Source organism: Pseudochaenichthys georgianus, chromosome 5, assembly GCF_902827115.2.
Source record: "Pseudochaenichthys georgianus chromosome 5, fPseGeo1.2, whole genome shotgun sequence".
Taxonomy (NCBI): Eukaryota; Metazoa; Chordata; class Actinopteri; order Perciformes; family Channichthyidae; genus Pseudochaenichthys; species Pseudochaenichthys georgianus.
Genome location: NC_047507.1, coordinates 9,562,600 through 9,589,056, shown reverse-complemented (window position 1 = coordinate 9,589,056; position 26,457 = coordinate 9,562,600). Strand labels below are relative to the sequence as shown.

General features: G+C 43.0%; 1 protein-coding gene across 8 annotated transcripts in view; it reads right to left on the bottom strand.

Annotated features, from left to right (window-relative positions):
* magi1b (membrane associated guanylate kinase, WW and PDZ domain containing 1b) overlaps positions 1-26,457 on the bottom strand; it is a 150,900-nt gene that overhangs the window by 50,020 nt on the left and 74,423 nt on the right. For all 8 annotated transcript variants that reach the window (XM_034082754.2, XM_071203075.1, XM_034082756.2 and 5 more), the window contains exon 2: positions 24,158-24,274. In XM_034082754.2, the coding sequence (XP_033938645.1) occupies positions 24,158-24,274 (117 nt within the window). The remainder of the gene's footprint in view (positions 1-24,157; positions 24,275-26,457) is intronic.

Below are 26,457 nucleotides of genomic sequence, written 5' to 3'. Positions count from 1 at the left end.
AAATAATTCAGTCGTTGGCTTGAAAAACGCAATAAACGGAAGCATCAACGTCTCATGGCAAATAATCTCTCATCTTATTCTGACAGACATGTGTTTCCCGACATCGGAGGGCTTTCCCTTCTTTGCTACCTTCCCTCTCCTGATGTATCCGTCTTATCTCCCAATCACTCCGTCTCCTGTGGGTTGGTAGGCAATAAGCTGGTAAAAATAGATGTGGGGGATAAGGGGGAGAGGCTCCGACTGCAGCCACGCTCAGTGACACCGGTAATAAATCACACATGTGTAGGTCCTTACTCTATGCAAGCAGAAAAGAACATGGAGAAACAAACACACAGAAACACAGAATCTCTCACACACAATAGTCTCCAGTTCAAAGGATCAGACCAATCCTCCAACTTTTACAATCACACACGTCTTTTATGGTATCTCTGCTCAAAGCTACTGAACGCGGATTAAGAAAATGTCATTTCTTCCTGTTCATCACTAGCATTCAAACTTTACTTCCTCTATTTGTGAGCAGACACTCATTCAGTGGGAGGACATTGACCTGTAGTCAATCAAATCCCACCCTGAAGTCTTTCAAACAAATGGTGCGCTCATTCCCAGGCACCGAGCCTTTTACAGAACGTCAACCTTGGAGAGTCCTCAGCAGACAGTCCGTTTGCTTCCCACACAAAAGTAGCCATTGATTGGACTCCAATTAGACACTGCTGCTCTTAGAAAGCCAAACAGGAAGTGGAATGGTGACCTGTGTTTCAAAAAGCGATGGAAAAGCATTGGCTCATACCCAGGTGTGAGAAACGGTCATCACTATAGGCCTCATTAATTCAATACCAAGCCAAAACAAAAGCTCCATTGACCGAGCTGCGAGTGAGAAATAAAAGCAGGTTGGGACTCGTGCAAAGACACTTCTGCCTACAGTTGGGAATGGAGCAACACCACTATTAACATGCAGAGGAAGACAGAGAAGGAGTGAGACTTCCAAAGCTAAGTGTTAGCATAATCCAGCTACTGGCACACACAATGAAAAGCCTTGAAGATTTGCTGTGAGGGTGTTCGTCTAAAGCTGGCTGGCTCACGGCTTAACGGCTTCAACATCTTCACCAGCGGAGATTGGTGGGTGGGCGTAGTGTGATAAAAAAAATCATCATTAGCAATTCAGGAGGATGGTCATGGAAACGAGAGTTGCTCGTCGTACTGTGAGCAGGGAGCTTAGAGTCACTACTGCTGCAGCAAAATACATTCACACGCCCAAAAACAAACAGCACACCAGACTGTTACTGTATAGGACACAAGAATAAATGCACCATGACTGTATGTTCTTTAAAAAAAAAAAAGAGCAACAAAGGAAATAAGTAATTTCTGTGTCTTCATGCATCGTGCCACTGGGTCTCTGCTGTTGCCAGGGACAACAGAGGAAGGATAGAGAGAGCGAGAGGGATGTGGGGAAGCTATGAGGGGAAGTGTTTCCTCCAGTGATGATGCAGTCCTTTACATGGTCTCCTCTGGCTTCACAGCACCCTTTTCAATTCCATGACAGAAATATGAAGCACCAGAGAGGCATGAGTCGCAGGCCTGGTCCGTACGAGGAAGCATAAATGATGCATGCAGGGGGAAAATGAGAGTGGGAAAAGGCTTCAAGAACGGAGAGAGTGAGAAAAACATTGAGAGTGATCAGGATTGCACAGACTGCATTAATCTCGACAGTGACAGTGGTCTAAATAAGTTAGTATTCTGATCAATCTGTGTATATAGCTTGCTTTCAGGGCTGAGCATTAAAGGCATTGCTTATTAAGCAGCGACTTCATTGTTTACTGTGAGTTTACGCCACATTTCGTCCGCCCCCTATGCGGCACAGAAACATATTCAAAGCTTAACTTTTCTGTGAATGCAGTTAAACATTTTAACCAGCCAGCCAATTAGTCTATATAGCATTATTTGATTCTCTATAGATGTCAAAACTCTACTGCCGAGTTAAATTAAGCATATTGTAAAGATGCCAGGACTGTAGAATACTAATCAGGCATATTTTAACCCTTAAGATTTAAATCTGCAGTGAAACCGCAGCCTTTAATTAAGAGTACAGGCTAAAGGCCAGCATTCTGTTGGGCTGAGCCCTCGAAACAGCAGATACAAATGTCTGTTTGTGAGAAAAAGCAAGACCGAGACACAGTGATACAATATGAATTATTGGGTGAGGGTTAGGTACAAGAATGTATAGCCTGTTAAAATGTCCAAAGATAAAGTTAAACTGCTTTTTAATGGGATTTCAGTATAGTTTTCTGTTTCTAGTTTTCTTAATGTAAATAATAATTGTCTGTCCCCCTGCCTATATTTATGTATATTCCTTTCCTTCACACAGATGAGGGCGCAGTGCGGAGTCACCTCTCCCCTCTGGCATTCAGCAGCGGGTTGACTCCGACACTATTAACAGTCCCAGAGCGGTGACATGGCTCGTGTGTGTGTGTGTGTGTGTGTGTGTGTGTGTGTGTGTGTGTGTGTGTGTGTGTGTGTGTGTGTGTGTGTGTGTGTGTGTGTGTGTGTGTGTGTGTGTGTGTGTGTGTGTGTGTGTGTGTGTGTGTGTGTGTGTGTGTGTGTGTGTGTGTGTGTGTGTGTGTGTGTGAATGGCAAACATGCTTTGGCTTGTAATGGTACAAAAAGGGTTAAGAAGGAAACACCTCATGTTATAATCAACAGCTGTTCCACCCTGTCATGCAGCACACACACACTCAATGAGAGGAGGTGCATGGCCACCAAATGGCACGGTCTGGGGCTAAACAGGGGCTGTGGGTGGAGGGTAATCACTTAATGGAGCTTTACACACACGCACACACACACACACACACACACACACACACACACACACACACACACACACACACACACACACACACACACACACACACACACACACACACACACACACACACACACACACACACACACACACACACACACACACACACACACACACACACACACACACACACACACACACACACACACACACACACACACACACACACACGGCTCAGCACCTCTGCACAGTTACACACGCCCTGATGACTATACGAAGGGATACCAGTTTAGCCATACCACAAAAACAGAATCAGTGTTACCACTTCTACCTTTATAATAATTATTGTTTTACTTTTATTCTGAATGTCACCATCATTTATGTTATTTCCTCTTTTTTCTCTTAATGTTCCTCAATGTTTGGTCAGACAGTTAGATAATCAATTATTAATGCGCTAACATAGACACTCGGGAGTAGGACATGTTTTGAATGAGTCATTTCATTTCAAACCTTTATTTAACGAGATTGGTCCCATTGAGATCATAGATCTCTTTTTCAAGGGAGACCTGCAGGATCCAGAGTCTCCAGAAACACATGAAGTGCAAACTAAGGCACTTTCAGACAAAGCACTTCAGAAAAACACAACGACTGCATTGTTGCGTTGCAACAGGGTAGGGCTGGGTGATATGGGGAGAATTAAGCATTTTTAACCAAATACCTCAATATTGAAATTGGTCAAAAAACGTATATAACCAATACTACTTTCACAAATACTTACGCAATGAGATTTTTCATAAATAACAAACAGATATGTGGATATTATGAAAGTGGATAACCCAAAGATTTTCTGATATAACACCACTATGCAACCTTTAAAGCTAGCAAGAGACAACACCATACTACGATTTCGATCTCACATTACAATATCGATATATTGGCCGTTGCCACCTCAGAGTAAGGACACCAGATAACACGAGGCATGAAGTTCAGTTTAAAGGCTCATTCAAATGTATGACATGGTTCACTGCGATAAACTCTTTTCAGGCAGCAAAAGCTGGATTTGCCCAATTTAGAAAGATTATCAACAAGCATGTTCTCCTCTGGCTCAACGCTTGCAAAGCAACATTAGCCCAATGATATAAGTATACCCTTTAAGGATGTTTGTAATATGTGGTGTTCCACAGGTGTTTGTTCTGAACCTGACCACAACCATTGCAGGCCTAAAGACTCAACAGGAGTAGGGTCCAGCAAACGACTGCCTAACCCTAACCTATTCAAAATGAACTCCACAGTCAACATTTCCAACATGCCAATCCCAGTGCTATTCATGGTGTTATTGGCCCTATCAGAAGTCGAGGAAGGGGCATCTAGAGGGCCTTAATAATAACGTGTCTCGTAAGGGGATTAAAACGAAATAGATGACAGTTGACTTTAACAAGGGCCATCCTGATAAAGCCCCACTCAGGGACCTTACTAAGGATTTGACCTGGATGTATTCATCCCATACTCCCTGGTTCAAGTTACAGCGGCTGATAAAGGAAAGAATCCCAAACTTAATCTCCGAGTACATTCAGAGGCACCATAAAAATGTCTCTTTCTCAATATCTGGTGCAGGGCCAGCCACGCATCAGACCACAATATGAGCACAACAGAGAGCATACTTCAGTTCTCCGCATTCACAAAGCTTCTTGTATTTTCAAGGATTCCTCAAATCCTTCTTACAATGTATAGATTCCTCCTCCATGTCGTAGGGTCCATACTCCCCCGGCAACAAAGGCAGAATAACAGCATATATCTCCAGGCTGCTAAGCTTCTGAACTCCCTGACCCCAGTCATCTGCTTTCCTGGCTCAAATGTCAGTAAATCAATGAGCATTGATCGATGAATTAATGCGGGGAATTCTTACAGTTTCTGCTTTCTACAGCCCTTTTAAAAGCATTTCCCCTTCAGTCCATCCAGTCCCTGCAGCATCCAAAGGCAGCAGGACACATAAGTTGAGGAATCCGAAGCCTCTGAGAACTTCCAGAGCGCAGTGCCATTTATCCACAACTGGTAGGCTTGTACCGTGTTAACCTTCATTACATGGTATGAAATGACACTATGGGGATACCGTACAACCAAACACACCCATGCACGCACCAGATTGAACAATTATAACTTGATATTCTGCTTTTTTATAAAGAAGAATCTGGCACACATGGCCTCTTTTCTCTTCACAGAATAATGTCATGGAGCACATCCACAGGCATTGGTACCACTTGTGTAGCATCAGTTACGACAGTATGTAACCATGTTCAAGAGAATGCAATAACAGTGTTAAATATAATCATAAATGGTGGAAGATTATACGTCTAGAGTTTTAGTTATCAGCTGTTTTAGACCCGCTGATCAATATCCAACCTCACCAAGCATTTTCACACGTAGCGCTACTGCACATATGAAGTATAGGTACTAATGGGGACGCCATCACAGACCAGGCATCTGGACATTTATTTTTTGAAATGTCAACTAAGGCTGCAAATGAATAAACTGATAAATGAGCAACCTGCTAAATGAAATCAGTTCAAAAGTGATTACCTGCATTCAAAGCTCCATTCAGTGACATTATCAATACAAAAGTGAATTCAAACTCATTCCTGTGGAGCATTCAAGATCTCGAAGACAATCTGTTCACAGCACGACAGCCCTCTTTGCAACTCATTGTTAATTGTTCTTTTTCAGTATTTAGAATATGGTCTCTCGAAGGTTCTTCCTTTACTGTACAGAGACGCTCCAACAACAACAAAAAGATCAAGCAAGCAGACAACCGGTCCAGCAGAAAACCAGCATGGAGCCAAAGTAAACCAGCCATCAGTGAAACTATGGAGTACCGTGAAAGCTTAATGGTGGTGTTTATATAAGAGACGCATTTAAAGCTGTGGTTGAAATACATGTCTCAATGGGATGCTCAAGCTGCTCCATGAAGGTGCCATAACCACCTGGCAAACATTATATTTCGGGTTGTATTTCAGTGCTTTGAGTGCGCGAGTTTCTATGGCGTTTAGCGGTCATAAATTGATTTATGCTACTTTAAACACACTAATTAAATGGATATATCAAAATGACTGTTAGACCGGTAACATGCGACCCGACATTGAGTTTCTCATTTTTATGAAACATTATTGGAGACATATTAAAAACATTTCAAAATCTTATAGCGACCCCTTTATATAGCGTACCCGTGACCTTGGTGCTGCCAATCAAAAATGCCACGCCCCAACACACAGTATCTCAGGGTTGGGCTGATCAACCACAGAGAGCATCCGGTTACACCATGATGTCTTTCAAACCACGATCAATACATGACAGCAACTGGTCACAACCCTCGCTGTGACCTTGGCCTTCCCGGCTGGTCTACACCGTCCCTCAGCTCACAGAGGATCAATACCCAATGTCTCCTTTCCGTCAGCTTTCCATCATCTCGAGGTGTTTAAGGTTCATATCTAGGTTCAAGAACAACAATGGGGATTGCCATATTGAATGACGCATGCCAACATTGATCGTAAATAGCTCGTTTGTCCAGTCAGTTAGTTATCAAGTAGACTAATGATAACACATCTATGATAATGATCTATATCTACAACTAGTTCTGCCAGAAAGCCTTCGCCGAGACATTCATTTCCTTCGTTCACTGTGTATCGTAACCATGGGTCACCTCTCGAGCCAGTGCTGAACAATAGTGCGCTTCTCAGTCTAACTTAATGGGAATACATTATAGGTAAGAGTGTGTGTATGTCTTGTACAGAACAAACCACCCACATGCAAATGCAGAAATAGGCCTCATGATTTAAACACCATAAAACAATACAGACCGCTTTAGTGCACTTAATATATGGAAGATCCTCACCTCTTCAAACACAACGAATTCTCATTGGCAGACACATTCAAGCACCTCATCTATATTTAATTGCCAGACTATTTTAAGGGAGCATCTACCCTTCTTGTGGCATGATACTCACACTTAGGTTGCAGATATTTGTGAGGGCAGAGGAACATTAGATTTGAACAATGATGTTTTATGAAAGACCCAAATGACTGCATTATTCAATTATGCTTCCCTGAAACATCTCTGTCAATTTGATGAAAGACTGAGAGATACATCATGATCACCTCAGCTGCACTAGAGTTTTCAGGAGGACAGGCAGAAAAGCATTTAATGAAAATATATTTGATATTTGATATACTTTATTAATCCCGTGGGGAAATTGTATCTCTGCATTTGACCCATCCCATTTTGAACGGCGCCCGGGGAGCAGTGTGGGGAACGGTGCCTTGCTCAGGGACACCTCGGTAGCACTTGGTCTTGCCTTGGGACTTGAACTGGTGACCTTCCAGTTGCCAAGCCAAGTCCCTATCGACTTCGCCACCACCGCCCCAAAAATCGAGGAAGATCAACTGAGGTTAAATGACAGAGGGAAACACATGGTAATAAAATAAGCCATCTTTTTTTTGACGAGATGGCATCAAAACAAATAAACTGTGAAAGGAGGCTGGACAGGCATGAAGGCAGTCACAACCCTACAGAGCTTCTAAAAATAACTGTGTGAAGAATCTGTGTATTTCCTACACTTGCGTTCCCCCAGAGCAACAGAGCACCCTGGGCTAGCACATCCCTCAGGCCTGGCCTTGCATTTTAGTTGTGACCTACATTTAATTCCCTCCACAAGGACAACGTTAGTCTTGACTCATTGGACGACTTTGGGTTTATAGCCGGCGGCCGGGGAGTTATCTTGCTTGACATCTTCATTGGATCCTGTTTTGTGGAGTAGTTTGGAATTCTTCCTAAGGTAGTAGTCTTCGCCTCTCTTAAATCTCACCGCTTCTTTGAGTTGGAGAGGGAAGCAGACTGATGTACAACTTTCATATTGGTACAAGGTTTCCTTCTTTTTTTGAGGATTCAGAAACAGAGCTTTAGAGAATAAAGACTGAACATCACGATATGCTACTGCTACCAAATAAAATAAAGATCCATGTGAATGTAATGTGTCAAAACATTTGAACCTTGTTCCTCACCATAATTTAAGGGGACTATCACTGAAAGATCACTCCACCTAAAACCAAATTCTGCCAGTATCCACGAGCTTTGAAAATGCAAACAACTAGATGTACCTATGGAGCCCTTTGGGGCATGTTGAATTGACAAAGGGATGCATTCTCAAATGTTAAAGTGAACCTATCATGCTATATCTGAAAAATATATTGTATACCTATACAAAACATGTCTGTGAAGTTTTTTTTGTTGAAAATACCAAACAGTTTACCCATTGTAGCCATGCCTCATACTGCTCAAACCCCTCTTTTGCAGCCCTGTTATGCGGCTTTCACACCAGCGCTTTTCCCTTTCTAGCTCCGAGCGGGAGCTTTTCTGGTTCAGCTCCGGTTTCCCTTTTCTGCTCCCGCTCTGTTCACACCGCCCAGAGCTGCCGCTGCTGCGTCATGACGTCACCATTTACGTGCCTGCTTCATAAAATCCAAACCGCGCGGAAATCCCTCACATCGACAACAACAACAACAATGGCCGATTGTATTGAAGCGCTGTTCGCTTTGGTTATCCTCTTACGAAACGAAATGGAAGGCATCGGACGACTTTACAAGGGACGACTTTACTTGGAACTTTACAAACATCACATGCGAAATGCAAGACTTCTTTGTGGTCTTCAGCATCTACTTCAACGACGAATCTGCCCCTGCCTCGACGTAAGCGACGCCGCCGCTTAGCTCCGAAGCTCTTGCCTCTAGACCGACAATTTTTTGGAGCTGGAAGTGAACCGGATTCCGGAACTAAGAGGCGGCGCCTCTGCGGTGTGATCAGAATTATACCGGGGACAAAGTTAAATTTGGTTGTGATAAAACGCCATCCTGTTTAAACCACGTCAAGGATTATTTCTGAAGTAGTATGGAGCTCAAATGCTTTTTCTCTTGCGGGTTTATCACAAGGTGAGTTCTTTTTTTATTTCCTGCTTTTTAAAAACACATGTGCTCTACAGTACAGGTTAGCTCCGAGTAGGGATGCATACCGGTATCCGGTATTACTGAAATACCGGTTACTGGTGGCTAAATCTTTTTTTTAAAAAGTGAGTCCGTGGCCCGTGATGGCGGGTGTTATAAATTAGATTGCATAATCGTTTTTCTTCATATTTTATGTATTTTTCATTGTTTGTTCAATACTAGAAAGGAAAAAGTCACACAAATGAACTGTGATGGGATTTGTTTTCTCTCACCAGTGAAGGGAAATGTTGATTTTAAAGATGAAATTTGTTTGTTTGTGCAATGCCGAGATCTCATGACCATTATTCTATTATGTATTTGTTCTCTAGTCGAATCTCATGTTTAACATTAATTTAGGGCTGTCAAACGATTACAATTTTTAATCAGATTAATCACAGCTTAAAAATTAATTAATCATGATTAATCACCATTCGAACTATGTCCAAAATATGCCATTTATTTATGTATATTGTTGTGGGAATGGAAAGATAAATGAAAGAAGGCGGATATATCCATTTAAAGGGAAATGGAAACACTTTTCAAACTGCTTTCCATGCGACAATATTGCCATTAGGAAATGTATTTATCTAGTCTATTTCCAATGTAAACGATCGAGATACGCGAATTTACTTTTTGAAATACGTGCCTAATGACCATGGGCGCTGCCATTGCTCCGGGACTTTTCCAGTGACGTCACTGTATGGGTGCGGCTTCCTGGGCCAAAGCTCAATAACAAACAACATGGCGTGCAATGCACCAGTAGTTTACATTACAAGAAAACGGTCGTCGTCAGGAGTTTATTGTATTGCCCCAGGCTGCACAAATGGATTTTATACAAAGAAGGAAGAAGTACATTTCCATAGGCTGCCACTAAAGGATGAGAAGCTGCTCAAAGTCCAGTCTGGATGCCTGGTTCAATACAAAACATTGGATTTGAAGCCAGGATCTGTTCCCACAATATTCGATTTCTCAACGTATGCAGTCGGGAACACCGACCGTCCCAGCACGTCGGCCGCGCAAGACAATGACAGTGTCAACAAACGTGAAGTTCGAGCCACCAAACGAGTTGCTTCAGCTGCCGAGAGAGAGGAAAATATTGCAGCACTACCAGATTACTAGCTCACACATGTATTTACTGACACAGTGTGACCTTATTAATTAACGCAATTGCGTCCAAACTAAATGGTAGCTATTATTATGACGTACAATAGAGAATTGGGTGTGTTCTATAGCTCAACTAATTAAACTGGCATACACACGCTCATCTGTCGAAAACAGCCCTAAAAAGGCTAGTATTGCTATTGATGGATGGTATTGCAGGACCCAGAGCGCACGGAGCACAGAGCGGACAGCAGATAACGGAATTGCAGTTGTATTGCTTATAGATTATCAGAACATTTCAAAGGGGACACAGCCCCATTGGATATTAACCTATGGATTAACTACATCATCGTTGTTATCGTTGTAATGCCATTGAAGACCAGTTTAGACCAGACAAAGAGGAAGGTAAGCTATGTTAGCCTGGCGTATGTTAGTACCTAGCGCCACTTGTTTTGATGTACGTTTTTGTTGATAACCTCGCGAGTTTGTATCTTTCAGTGTTGAGGTGGGCACCGTTAGATTCGGTGTCTCCTTGCGATCATAAACGATGTGTTGGATGTGCGGCTAGGATAAGTGATAAGGGAGCTAGGAGTGATTTTCGGTGCAGTAATAGATTAGCATTTTTCGCTCGGGGCTAATTCAGAGGCTCACTGTTAGCATTGTGTTTTTTTTATTCCGGATCGTATGCCACTCTATTCGACCGAATCGGTTCATAAGCATAGGCCATGGGATGCCTGGTAACTGTAGATGCTTCCACATCAATGTCATCTCCCGACGAATAGTCAAATTCATCGTTCAAAACGTCGATCTCATTGCAAAATTCCTCCATCGCTGCCATATCTGCTACGTTGTGTTGACTTCCGGTGGAGCGAAAACACAGCCAGTGACGTCACCATTTGGGACTCCCCTAATGGCGGCGGCCTGGTCCCGGAATTCCCCACCCGGCCGGCAGATAATTAATTTTCTTTTGGCGAGTAATATCATATACAATAAATATTACGATCAATATCCATTGTAAAATAAATAAACTACCGGAATATTATAACTGTAATTGGTGTTTCCTTTCCCCTTTAACATGCAGTATCTATGTTTATTATAACATTTTTCTGCGTGTCAAAATGAAAGACAACCCACACACCTATCAATCATCAAACCATGGGGTCTTAATTCATTACGTGTTGATTTCTATCAACGGGGGAGTACTTCAGGAAAGTTGACGGGGGGGGGGGCTAGTGGAGTACTTCGTGACCACAGAGTGTGCACGTTGTGATCAGCTGTTTTAGCGCAGTTCTCCAGTGAAGGGGGGGGGGGTGAGTCTCGCTCCGCAGCCGGTTCGCGTAGTTTTGGCACAAGTCCGTTGTACAGACCGACGTTAACAGCAGCCCTGTCTGTGCACACGGAGACCGACTCTGTCGTCCGGTGATCTAACCGCCTTCTGGAAAAGCTTCACAAGTACGTCGGTCCGCAAATGTGCTTTGTGACACAAGTGACGGTACGCATTTCAGATTACGCACATAACCTGCGTACCAGTTATGTGTTACCTGTACTACAGCAAAAGTATTCTCCGTCGGGACTTCCTGCAACAACACCACGCCGTTATCTTGATTCTGATTGCCCAGAAGACATTATCAAAGATGTTCTATTGAGAAGACGATCACTACGTGACAAAAGTTTTCAAAACAGTTTCTGGTCTTCGGTATTTCCAGACAAGTGGCTACTGAAATCAATCTTACTAACTGCTGTCTGTGCAATTTACTCCGCGCGAGTTGGCAGACTTTATTTTGCTTACTTTAACATCATTTATCATGGTGGGGCTAAGCTATTTCTTGGTATGGGTGTAGCCTACCCCAGCCATACCCTGGCGCTGCCACTGGTGGGATGTATGGGGCGGGCCATTCTGCACATGCGTTAAATGCGTTAAATATTTTAACGCAATTAATTCCAAAAATGAATTACCGCCGTTAACGCGATAATTTTGACAGCATTACATTAATTATAACGGTCTGTTTGCATCGACAAAATGTGCTATTCACGCAGCACACCTGATGGCGGGTGTTATAAAATATATTCCATAATCGGTTTTCTTCATATTTTTAATGAATTTTTCATTGTTTGTTCAGTACTAAAAGGTCCAAGAAGTCCCACAATTGAATTTAATATTCATTTGACATGTTAACTATATCGTAAAGCGCTTCATGGGAGTAATTGTGGGATGATACATTTTCAAAGTATCACGATATGTATCAGTTGAGTATCGGTATCGTTCAGTGGTATCGGTATTTTAAAAAAGTCAATGATATGCATCCCTAGCTCTGAGTGTTAGTGAGGCTAGCTAATGTAAACAAAGACGAGATTACGTCCAAAACACGTCAGGCATTGTTTCTGATAGCAACTTTCTGTGGGTCTGCCGACGTCAGCTCGGATGGACACGTCAGTTCGGATGGAAATCTGTATCCGCTCGTTGTACACCCGTTTTTAAAAGATTTGGGTACGGAGGAAAAGAGAGAGGGTTTTATTTTCTGACGCTGCGTGACACATATTTATGTATGAAAGACATCACAAAGTGCATTTTGCATGATAGGGCCCCTTTAAGTTGAAACAATTAAAAGTATAAGAACATGGAGAAGGAGTTGTACTGACCATACCAAAGAAATGTAGTGAAAGAATAAAAAGGTTAAGACGTCTGTCTTTAACTGAGACATTTTCTAGGATTTATCAAGAAAACGTCTTTGTTAGAGAGACCCTGGCCTTGACCATTTGTTGCATGTCACTCCCTTACTATCCTTTCCAACATTTCCTGTTTCTCTGCATGATCACTATGAGGAAAATGTATACAATTCCCCAGTCATCTCAGCATTAGTAAAGAAAGACCAATATTTTGTGCACAATGCAGCTATTTCTGTGCATGAAACGAGCATGTGTGCAGCTTCGATACGGTACAAATAATTTCTGAGACATTACAAGTAGTCTCAAAATTCCTTGCCATTTGAAACGACTGTAATGCAGTTTTAGTTTGTAAGACTATACATGAGGTGCTCTGTCGCCCAGCCGGTTGAACCTGGAATTACTTAACATAAAGTAGGGAGGTGACTCAACCAAACAAGTCTGTCAGGCTCTTGAGAAAACACACCCTGTGTTCCAAATATTGTGACACTTCGAGGCTCTGTGTCTACATAAGCTAAACAGTGACAACTATAACGGTTGCGGAAAGTGTCTGATCATCTTAAACTAATTTACAATCAAAGGACAAATAATTTCACTCTGGATTCGGAAGCTGTACAGCATCTCAGACACACAATAATCTAAACGGTGTTTTCCATCACAATCCGTCTTCCCATTAGAGGCAGGCCTTCAGAGTATGCCCACACTACACCAACAGATGCAGAGACTTCAGTGTGACCTAGATAAATATTGTCTTCAAAAGTCAGCGGGTTCAGAGGAACGGCATGCACGGGTAGGTGAACAAAATACTCTTATTCAGAGCGTTGTGGCTTCATTTCTTGGGCAATTCATAATGCAGGATTAAAAAGAAGACAAACAAAACAAGGGGGGAAAATATGATTTGTTTCAAAAATATCCACCATGGTGAACTGATCAGCGCCACGAGTGAGAAGTAGGCCATTATAAATGTGTTTAGCAATGATTCATTATAATAATTGTTCTATTAATAGGCACAGCTATACTTATTCCGCTTGTGTGATGCCATTGATGTCATTCCGTACAGGAGTAATTTGAAAGAGTGCATTTTAAGTAGTGCGAACAATGGCAACACTCGATGTCCGACAGTTTTAGGGGATTTGTTTTCCACAATGGATAAGACCCATGAATCGTTGACCAACACAGAGTTCCATGCATGTGCTAGGTCAGCTGTTATCTGCAAAGCTTGATTAAAATGTTCATGAGCATGACCCAGAGCATAGCACAGGCAACTTGGGGTGCACCCCCCCTCTGCTGCCCTCCCCTCCATCCATCCTGGCTTTTTCTCCCATTCACTTTTCTCCTTTCCATTTTTTGTTTGTTCCCTGTTTTTCTGGTCCTCTCATTTGTTCCAGTCTTTCAATTCTTTAACACCAGCAACTCTTTCTTTAATCTCTAAGCCACTATTCATCTATTCTCTCATGCAAAGAATATTAAGGAAGTTAATACCACAGACATCTCCCACCCAGTCTCTGATCTGCTCATTTGTGTTTTCTCTGACTCCAGTAAGTTTGGCAGATGTTACGGCCGCTTGTGTGGCCGGGCAAAACTCTCCTGCTTTCGGGTTTGACTGGAGGACAACTGTGGTTTTTCCCAAGCCGCCGACTTCAGTCCTGCCAAAAGCCCAAATGCCATTTTGCCGCTATGATGTTGATGACGTCAAGTAATACATACAGCAAACAACTCTAGCTTCATTCTTCTTGGCTGCAATTTAAATATCCAGTGATACTAAAAATCCAGATGTGACGGATAATGAAGATTCTCTAATGCTTTGTTTACAATGAAACACAAGCCACATGTTTTGGGGTCGGTCATCACTAATGAGAATAATACCGACTGTGCTGTATACTACCGTTATAAGGTACATACATTTCCTAACCTGAATCAAACCATTAAAGCACTATTGACTTGTATGGATGGAATTATGTTGAAATCAAAATGGATGCAGTAGAACCAGAGATATCGTCTTTTTTTACCATAAATAAAGAAAAACAATGGAACTACGGCTGGATATTAGTACACGGTTTTAACCCGTATCAAGTAGTATCAAATCTTCTACCGTCGAACCCTACCTGCATACAACCTTTTTGTAAGCTAGACCTAAAGAACACACTGGTTTTGCTGGCAGCCAATCACATCAAGTGTTATTCGATGTAATGCTAGGTTTAACTAGCCAGCAGATATACACTTTACAGTATTTGGTGTGGTGTAGTTTAAATACATATTTTTTACTTCATGCTTCTATTCACATAATAGGATGAAATGGGGAAACCAAGGTATTGAAAGATGTATTTGTATCAGTATGACTTCAGGAGCTCTGGTACTGGTATTGATGATTTTGAAGCAAAGCCCCGCCCTAGAATCTTCCTGGCAGTTTGTGTGTTATGCCAAGTTCAGCTAATATAGCTTATAGCTGCTAGCCACAACCAGGTAGAAGAAGCAGGTTACAAAGGGCAGATAAGGTCACTTCTCACTAAATCCACACTACTGTAAACAGACTTTGGTTAAATTCATTTTCATTGTTATGTCAATTCAACTGATCGGTTATATCACTAGTCAGTTAAAATAGTCAGGTCACACAAGTTTGACAGAATACAGTCTGGCTTATTCTGCCTCAGTATTCTCTGAGGCACCCCTCCTTTCTCTGTCCGCAGTCTGTGCACGTCTCACGTGAGAAAGAGGAGTGATGGGGTGAAGCAGCGGGCCAATGTGATATGCACGCGAACAGCTCTGACTCCCTCTCTAATAAAGATGGGTGCCTCGACATACAGCAAGAAAATGCTCCCCCTTAGTCTTGCCTGGATTAAGTGAAAAATAAATGGCCCCCTTGCACTGAATCATGCTGCTTTGAAATGAAATGTGATGACTGAGTTACATTAAAGGCAGACCTAGTAGCGGATTGAATTAGGCCGTATGTCCTTCAAAGGATCGTGTCATTTCACTTCCAAGTCAAATTCATTGCATGACATGCCATCTACTATATTATCCTACATAGAAAGCAAACCGTATACTGAGCAGAATCACAACGTGCCACACTTCTCAGTAAATCATACAGCGCAACATGACCACATTTGGCTTGTGTTGCTGGATTTACTTTAACATCTGCCTCGGTAAAATAAGCGTCCATATAGAGAATACTGTATGTAGCTGGTGGATGATGATAGACACAGTATGGGTGATGGTTCTGCCTTGAAAGTCTGGCAACATTGACAGCCAACAGAAGCATTTCTCTAAATCTCCACAATAAACATGCTCTAATGTCAAGCTAGCCAGCTATAGTCCACATTTCCCAAGAAGATACTGAGGCATGTCTTCATTCATGGATGATTATCAAAACACACGTCTGGATGCACACAAACACACACAAGGGGAGGCATAGCAGACTGCCGTCATATTACCAAACCAAAACACATCCATCCACCATGTTTGCCACAGCTTGCCTGCCAGTTATTCTCTTTTTGGGGGGTGAAACACATGCCTACACACACACACGCACACACACACACACATCTAAGAAGGGGGGGGGGGGGGTGACTGGGGTTTGTCAGCTCAGCAGGGGGATAGAGCCATCTGTCCCAGTAAAGGGTTAATCCAACCAAAAGCACAGGCCGCAGATACCAGCATTTTCCAGTCCTCAAATGTCTTGCTACATTCTGGCTATTTTTTTTCCTCTTTTCATTTAATGGGGTGATGGGGGTGGAGGGGTTACTGCTTATCGGATATCCTCAACCATCCCATCGGATTTTTCAATCCCCACAGATCTCCCAATGTGGTGGTGACAGGGCATTTAACACTGGAGGGGGCAGTTTTAGCTTTGTTTTCCAATGATTGGAACGGATGCCTTTCATTTAGGATGGAGTGTTTTGTGTCGGGGGGGGGGAGGGTGTTTTCACTGCTCCGACTGACTGAAAGAGGCTCGCAATGAGGAGACGATTCACACACATACATACACACCACAATGAGATCAAAACAGGCCTTTCTCTGGACCAAGCTCAATATGTTCCCTTCATAAGCAATACAATCAGCTCCAAATGATTCCCATAGAAAACACTGGGGACAGGGGGAAGGGAGGACAGATTAGGATAAGAAACAGAAGAAACCTGAAGGGCTAGTAGTGCAGTGTGAAGCTAAATCAGCCAGAAACCTGCCTGAAAATGCCCCCTGCACACACACAGCCGGCCTTTGTCTTTTTATTCCACCCAGAAAAAAAGCACCATGGGCTAGATCCTACCTCCAGCAACATGGACATGGAAAAAGAAAAGCTTTAAAACGATACATTTAGAGGGGCGGGGAGGGAGAGGGGATGGAGATGAGGGAGGGAGGGAGGGAGGGGGGGGGGGGTCATCCAGACACGAGATGGATGGAAAGGGAGAGAAAGAAAGAGGGAGGCTGAAGGAGAGGCAGAAGCTAATCTTAGCATCCTGGCAGCTCAAGACAAACAGACAGCGGTTTGCTGCTGGAGGTTATGGCTTTCAACATGGTGAAGCATGTCAACAGATCACACAGCCTTAATACAGACATTGCAAACACACATGGGAAGTGAAACTTCACACACACACACACACACACACACACACACACACACACACACACACACACACACACACACACACACACACACACACACACACACACACACACACACACACACACACACACACACACACACACACACACACACACACACACACACACACACACACACACACACACACACACACACACACACACACACACACACACACACACACACACACACACACACACACACACACACACACACACACACCTGAGAGACAGACAGACACACACAGCTTCCGTTTGACCACAACACATCAGCCTCCATTACTGCCAGTGATGTGCCTCCATCTCTCCTGATGCCTTCCGCCTGATGCACAGCCATCCTCACCGCCTGCCTCTCCGTCTCTCCCCATCCCAACCCCCAACCATTAAATCGAAGCAAACCCCCCAGCCTTTTTTCAATATCAAAACGCAAAATACCTCAGTTAGGGAACCTGCCAGAGGGGGTTCTTCTCCTTCCCCTTTACAGTCCACAGAACAACACCACGTCGACAGGAGACACAAAAAAAAATCCAATCAGGTGTGGATGAGTGGAAGAAAAAATACTGTGCACATTTCCTTCTCCTTTTCCGCCCTCCCTCTTCCTCCTCCCGTGCGTCTGTCCTCTGTCCAGCTTTGCCTTTGTGATGCTAAGCTAATGGTAGCCAAGCTAAGCAGCATCCACACATTGGCTTATAATGTGCTCCGTCTCATACCCACACACACCAATGTTGGGCTGCTCTCCCTCTCTCGCTCGCTCGCTGACTGACTGAGCCCCGCTGTCTCCCGTCTCAGGCACCCACATGCAACCGCCCACCTCCCCCTTCTCACTCCCTCCCCTTCTCTTAGCTGTTCACCCCATTCTTTCTTGTTCTCACAGATCCCATCAGTTTATTTTGTCACACCTTTGTTTCTTATTGTTGCCACATCCCGGACACTGATAGTCCTTAAACTCGTACACATGCTCTGGGTGTTAAACAGGTTACAGACAACCCATCCTTGACCAACATGGGGAGAAGACAAGAGTCAGGGGGAAACATCCTGAAGGCAGGTGTGGAGTAGTTTAGATCCGGGCAGGGGGCATGGACAAGAACATTTCGAGTTGTACGAATGTCCGACACAACAGTTGTGCACAAGTTCCACATCAGCACTTTTTACAAGTGTTACATCCCTGACAGAAAAAGGGTATCCGTGGATAGTCACACAGAGCCATTGTGATGCCACTGGGAATGAGTCAACTATGGAAGAATCCCAAAAGAAGGATGTCTTAAGATTTATACGAGATTCAACAAAGGATGTGCACTAACCGAAAAGAACCACAATATGGTAAGTCGAACTGACCAACTGGTACTCTTCTGTGCATGCACAAGTAAAAGAAAAAACTCTGTGTGGTGGATTCCTTTGTCATGCTCTTACGTTAGAGGAGGGGGTTGGGGAACAGCAGTGGGAACATGGCAAAAGAGGAAGGTCAAAGGTCGTGTGATTCTCTGTCAGATGGCACTTAAATGTGTCACAAATACAAACTTTACTCTAATTCTTAGCAGAAGAAACTCAAAACATTAAAATGAATAAAAGATGCGAGTATGAAAACTGGATTTGTTGGGCCTTTGAGTGTGGTGGTGTTGATGGACATTTGTGTTCGACATGAATATGAAATGGAGGTGCAACACGCAGCTGGAAGAAATTAAACTAATGTGGGCGGCGGTGGTGAGCCAGCGCCACAACTGAGTGTCGATTCTTTGGACCAAATGAAGCTTTCTCTCCAAATCTTACATTGGCAGCAAAGCCATTTCAAGTGTGTGCCGGAGAGCACCGCTATGTATTGTAACGGGATACCTATTGTCCAATACTCATAGTATGTGTGTAGTGAAGTGGATGGTATACAATAGTTTGGAATCAGGACAGCTGTTGTCACTCTTATCTGCCATGTCAGCATTTATAGTCGTCAACAACAAAGTCTAGTTAAAAGGATCGAAGTCCAACACAACGTCCCGGCATTAAACAATTCAATAAAGAAACTGAGGTTATAATGTTCCATCTGACATGAAATGAGAGGTTTTGAATCAACTTTTGATTATTTAAAAGATTTTTTATGCAGAGAAGTGTTTCGATTTGGGACGAAATATTAATAGCATATATCGTTAGTCTCGTTTTGATTTGTAATTTAAAGATAAGTGTCAAGGCTTTAATATTACCAAATGTTATATGAATTGACCTGTATTGACCTCACATGCACTCAAGTGTGTACATTTTCAGACTAACAGGCATCATTTTGTGCAAAGTCTGTGTAAAAGCTGCCATTTGTATTGATAGAATTAAACAATTTCCAGTGTGAGGCACAAATAGGCATCCACATGTGTACATGCATCCATGCCTACCATCCTGCATCTGTGTGCAACTGTGTCAGTATGCAAGTGCGTCGAAACAAGAGCTCAAGAGTGTGTGTAGGTGGGGCAGAGGTGGGGGGGGGTCTTGGCGACGCCACCCATCATTCACTCTCTATTTGACAGCATTCCTTTGACTTCTTTTAATGCTGTTAGCTATACAAAGAGCTTCCCAACCAGCATGAATTCAGCTGCTTTTGTTTCATGCAAAACCTCCCTTAGATCAACCTTACATTTAACACGTAAAGAACACGTGTCAGTCCTCTCAGCTAAAGACAGTAAATATACGTTTTTTGACTGTTGCTTTAATTCAAACATAAAAAAGACATATCTTTCGACAGCTGATAACAACAAGGTAATGTATGCTTCATGCTTCACCATTGATGTAGAGAACCAATCACATATCAGCCAGTATCAGTAGCCTAGGCCAATAAAGCTGCATCACTCCATTGCATGCCTCCTTACTTTTGCAGCGTCCACTCAGGTCAACAGCAAATCAGGTCCATGGATTTATCAACTACTACTGCATCTTAAATCTAGATGACCTGTGGCTTGTGGCAGCAGGGTGAATCCAGTGCAGGGCGAAGAGGAGCTAGCTTTGTGATGGAGTATTTCAACAGAGAACGGGAATAACAGGACGGATCTGTCGTTGGGAAGGCACGTGCTAATGAGCTCACCTAGCCTCCACAAAAACAATAGTGTACCTTGTGTAATGCATGTCGAACAGGGGACACACACAGAGCATTGCACTGACATACAACCTGCTTGTGCGTGAGAAAAGTCAACAAGGCCAAAAGAGTATCTTTCTTCGATTTCCTTTCTCCATCTTGTTTTACCTCCTTCTGCTGTTTAGGAATGGCACAGTAAGTGAGAGTATTTCTTTTGTTCAGGTGAGACAATGCGATTGCATCTGTGGATGCAATAACCACTAATGCTGCTTTCATATAAACTGTAGACACACACTTGCAAAACAATGCCCATATCAGATCATACAGCACACAAGTCGTACATGTGTACATATGTTTATGTTAGCTTGACAGGCTAGCTGGAGCCAGCGTTGATTTGAGTGAGTGAGAGTGTATTCTGCATCTCTCCTCTCCATTCCCTTTCTCTCTCTCCTCTCCACCCATCCCCCCTTCTTGCCCCCCTCCCACACCCATCCCCTCTTCTTGCCCCCCTCCCACACCCAAACTCCACCCCACCCCCATCTCCGCGGCTTCGGCCCCCCCCTCCCTTCGAGCCGTCCTCTTAGCCTATATACGGGTCGTCAAATCGTCTGTGCTGCTCTCCCCACAATTCATCACACACGCACGTGAACACCCCTCTGCAGACCACTGGCTCCTTTGAGGGAGCGAGCAGCGTACCATCAGCACCACAAACAACCACAGCAGACAACACTGCTACTTGCCTAGATGCAGGAGAGACCAGAGCTCTCGTTCTCAAGGCTCGTAGACACAGAATGCCAAGCTTTAAAAATCAGGCACGAGTCCCTTCCTCTTCTCGCCGCTGCTCCGATCAACTGGCAGGAGAAATGAGAGAGACAGAGATACAGAGGGAGAGAGGGAGCAGCAGTGGCGGCGGCGGCGAGAGGACGAGAGGCAGCGGTGTCATGAGTTGGGGGGGGTGCAGGAATGAGAGCAGGATGGAGGGGGGAAGGAGGGTTGGTGGGGATAATGGGAGATTGGGAATGCTGAACGTGCGGACTGGGGTGACCACAAGAGAAGCCAGCGGTCGCCTCAGCAGCGGGGGAGGGGAGGGGGCTGCGCTCATATTTGAACAGGGTTATGGGAAACAACTGACTTCTTGGAGATGTGAGTGAGGAGACTGGTTTAATATCACAACCATATTGATGACATGTGAAGGCCTACATCATAACACAAGTCCCCAAGGTGAACGGCTCTGGGAAACACACTACACACTGATTCTACAGCATTACACTGTTTTAGTTTGCATTTAGTTTTTATTTAGCTGACACTTTTATCTAAAGCGACTTACAATACGTGCAATAAACCATGAAGATATAAACTCAGGTATATTTCTAATAAATAAGCCAATCGTTTTAAGATTGGTGCATTTCTTTCACATAAGCTCAACATGTTATATCTTTTTTTTACACTTGAAGAGATAACTGTGCTATGGGCAATATACATATTTGAAATGTTTACAATACTAATGTTTTCACTAGCTGCTGCCTCATTCGTTGATATGTAGTAGTTATGGACTTTAATGTTTGCACTTTCTCCTCCTATTTTAAAATCTGTATTTCCATCCTATAGTAAAACTCACCAATTAAACATGCGAGTTTGGTTGTAATTCATATGGTAAAAAAAGACAGATTGTTGTTCATGTGCACCAGCAGCACAGCCACACACTTCTCCATCTGTTTCTCCACCTGCTTGCTGTGCATTAATCACACCTACAAGTACACATGCACATGGACGGTGCCTCGAACAACCTTTGGACATACGTCAACAGGACACACACTGACACACACTGACACACACTGACCTCTCACAATCGCAGTCCGAGAGAATCCATCTCATTTATGCAGAAACACGGCATGAATGAACATATGCCTTCCTATACAATGGCTGTGTTGCTGTTGTTTTATTCTGCGAGTGTGAAGGACATGAGGGAGTACTTATTCATGGACTGTGCCAACTGTAATATGCGGCAAATTATGTGTAAATGTAATATTCCAGTGAGTCCCACACTGCTCTACAAGTGCATGAAAACACAAACTTTACAATGCTATAAAACACATGGCCTGGGGAACACCTTCATGCTGTGTTTACTGCTAACAACACCAGGGTTTTACTCGTGTGCCATAGACCACTCAGTGATTAAAACGGCCATTATGGCCAGACCCCCACCCTCCACTGGTGTCTGGCTGACATATGGCGGTGGAGGTAATGCAGATAAACTCCCTCAAACAAGCCTCCCTGAATACAGATAGTCATTTGCGTTCGAGGGTCGGGAATAAATCAATTAAAAATCCAGCGGATGAGAACCATGAAGGTGCTCTCTTTCAGGCCGGAAATTAACGGCTAAATCCAATGTGCTCAGGCTTTGGGAAATATGGGGATTGTGAAATTAATTACCAACAAAGAATATATTTTTCTGTAAATATGTGATCGTATAAAGTAGTGTTGTGTACAGAAATGTAGGTACTTTTTCAATACCTTTGTTGAAATGGCTCTGTATTATTTTCTTACGTTAAGAATGTGTTAAATGTGTGGTTGGTCCTCCTGGTTGGAGGTCACCTTTCTAAAAACGGGTAATAAGATATAATATATCTACTATATCAGCTTCATTTCACTCTGGCTCGATATTATCCGACTATCAGACAAGTTTTTGTCACCAAACTAATCATTTCAATACTATATAGTATTTTAAAATGCCTTGTCCCTTCATACAGAACGACCTAAAGAGTACATCTCAGCGTTGGGGAGCCAATAAGCAAGCGGCATGTTTGCACGAAGATCTTTTTATGCTGGTGACTTGCTTCCCTATCGTCGAGGCATGCGGGAAAACTGAAGGAACTGAAAATTAAAAAATAAAGATGTGTACTTAAAAATGTATGTTTTAATGTGTTTTTATCAAAATGGACTTTGAAAAATCTGATATTGAAAATAGTATTATTCAGGGAGCAGTTTTATAGTCAAGGTATCGATACTCATATCCAAAACTTTTGAACGATACCCATCCCTTATGACATTCAACTTAGTATTGGTTACGACGAGATGTTGGTATTTAGACAACACAAAGTATGATGTGATATTTAATGTGAATATAAGTACTTGTAAAAGCTGCATATACATGTATGCAGTAAATATTTAAATGCTGCAAAAGAAGTTGTTATATGTTGACTATATGCAAATCATGGATAACAGGATTGGCACCATGCGGCACGGCCCTTAGAAGAGTTATCCCATTTAACTGTGCATGCCACATCCTTAGCACCATCTTCAAGGGTTGTTTTTCCCAGCAGGTAAGAATAAAGAACTTCACATATCTACTCCGGCTTTTGAGCAGCAAGCAGCTACAAGAGAAATATGCAGCATCAAAAAACAAAAGTTCCTTTTAGATCTTTGCTTTATCGACAGTCAGGAGGAAAAAAGTCAAAGACAGAAGCCTCTATTCCTGGATTACACAGAAAGCTCTGGCAGAGGGGATACTGGCTAGTGATGGAGGGTGGGGGGCTCGGATGAAGCCACAGCACCTTTAATTACTGGTGCTATTGATCCTGTGGACATGAGATACTACCAGCCTATTCACTGTGGAGTCCCAAGACTTTTTCCTCTAACTGATCAGACAATATCAGCAAACAGTGTGGACAGAATGGATGGCAGCTGGCTTTGTATCAACTCACTGCTTGTCATCAGCCTGGGATGGAGAGGGTTGACGTACAATAAAACCGATTAATATGAGGTTTGTTCCGGGGAGGATATGAAGTTATCAGCCTGGCTAACTTGGTCAAAAGCCGCGATGATCAGATTCAATTGAATGAACCAGGTGTAGGAAATGGAGAAGACAGTAGAGCAGATGCAAAACATGACAAAGAAATCAATGATGGGTGTCATGGACTCACAAGGCACAGCGTGGCGGTAGAGGTTGTCTCGAATGGTCTGCTGCAGTTCGTGGTCAGCCGAGGATTTCTGGAAGCGCTGGCTCAGGTAATGCTTCAGGTCCTTGTTCAGCTTACTTCCTGTCATTGCAGACATAAACAGGTAAGCATGGGGCATCAAAACAACTTTGGAAAAAAAGAGGCTATAGCAGAGATAATGAGTTATAATGCATGGTGGAGTGTCAAACGGCCACACAGTTTGGCTCCCCGCATAAGAAATATGCAAGTTGATCCTGCAACCACAGCAAAGCTAGATGCTGAGTGCATAGCTGTGAATTGTAAATGTGCCATTGTCACTCAGAGGGGCGGCTGGCTGCAGACTCTCTTTCTTCTCCAGGGCTAGCCAGGACCTGAGTCTGCCAACACTACGGCTAACACTGAACCAGCCCTCCTGCCGCTGCGCCATCTGGACCTCAGACACACATTAGGCTACTGACGGGCAGCGCGGCTGGAAAGTGTCCGCGTCCGCAACTCCGCGTGTGCGTGTGTGTCCAATACAGTATCATGCGTGTGCAGCACAAACAGTATGACAACATTACAGAAAAAAGAGAGGAGATGTATGATGTCACACAAATCAAGGAGGATTTACCTGATGAGTATGACAACGCCGTGATCTAAATGCTATAACGGCGCTGCCTGAGGCACCAACAAGCATCTTATCACTTGATTTTTTACTGCATGTCCCATTATTTATTATCCAAATGATTTATCTCCCATCTTTGCACGGCTGCTCAGACCATTTGTAGTTGTCTTGGGCAAACAACCAGTCATAAAAGGCCCTGGATCCTGTTTCCATGGAAACTGTGTGTATGTGTGTGTGTCTGAATGTGCATGTTTATGTGTTTAATAAGATGATTTTTAGCATAGTACAGATGAGCATCCTGCAATGGTTGGCAGCATGATTACAGGTGCATGTGATACAAATACAATTCAATCACAACATGCTCCTCCCGCAGATATGATACGACTGCTTTTTATTTCGTGTGACCCAAGAAGTTGTCTGTCATTCATATCAACATAAGTCACAAGAGAGGGTAGGAGGCAACAATGTACTTATGTTCACATTATACTTATAAGATTGTAAAGTCTGGTTTACAAGCTTTCAGACTCAAAATGTAATTAAAATGTCAATACTTACAGTAACCTGAAACCCCGTCTTTACCATAGAGGTCTTTACACGTGTTATTGAAAAGAAACATGTAATGTCTTTCATTTTTTTTTGTAAAGCACTTTGAATTGCCTTGTGTTGAAAAGTGCTATATAAATAAACTTGCCTTGCCTTGCCTTGCCTTACTGTTTGAGTTAAACAAATAGTATCTTTTATTGATTGTATTTTATTGTTGTAAAGTAATTGTTGTTTTTTTTATTTCTTGTGAAGTTCTTTCTTATGACTAATACGATCTTTAGTGAATCCAGGCCGAAGCATAGAAACTTATTTCATTGAATTAATAAGAGACATTACACAACACCATCATTATTCTCATAATATGGCAGTTGGATTAAACGTCTGATGAGATGGTGGATAATGTGAGGCGTGTTTATGAAGCTAAATCAGGCCTCGTGTGGTTGGATCCTGGTGGTCAAGCAACATCACCTCAAGGAGCTAAACTTTAATCCAGTTCTGTAAATTCTCTTCTCCTCTCACTCTGTATTTGCTTATCTTGACGAGCTCAATGTTGTTTGATGAAAATGAACGATAATCATTTTAAGGCCAAACACTGCGAGAGACCGGACCCTAGAGGAACTGCTGCGTGGAGGAATGAGGGGATGGTAATCACTTAGAGACGTCGATTCAGTAGATTGTGCTATCCGTCCAAATCTCTTTGGCTCCTTTGCGGACACGAACAGCTGACATGGCATCACATGTTCATCACCGGTTTGAATGTGGTGTATTGAATAGCAGGATTATCTGACCAATCACAACCGATGTCCTATTCTGACATGGATCGTGATGGATCAATGCCTCTCAATAAAATGGTGATTCATTTAGAAATAGTAGAATCCGTTTGGCCTGTGTGGCAGGTTGTCGATTATTTATACGATTCAGTTGAGGCGATTGCGGTTTTGCACAAGTGGTGTTAATATGTTGAGATTATCCTGCAGAAAAAAACAGGCAAGTATCGTCAATGTTTGTTGGAAAAACGGATTGCTTTCAATCGAGGGACCCCCTGCAATGCTTCTGGGCCAGCCTACAAACATACGTCATCACTGAACCACTCTTTACATTATATATAAAACTATTGTAGTGGCTATTTTTTCCCACT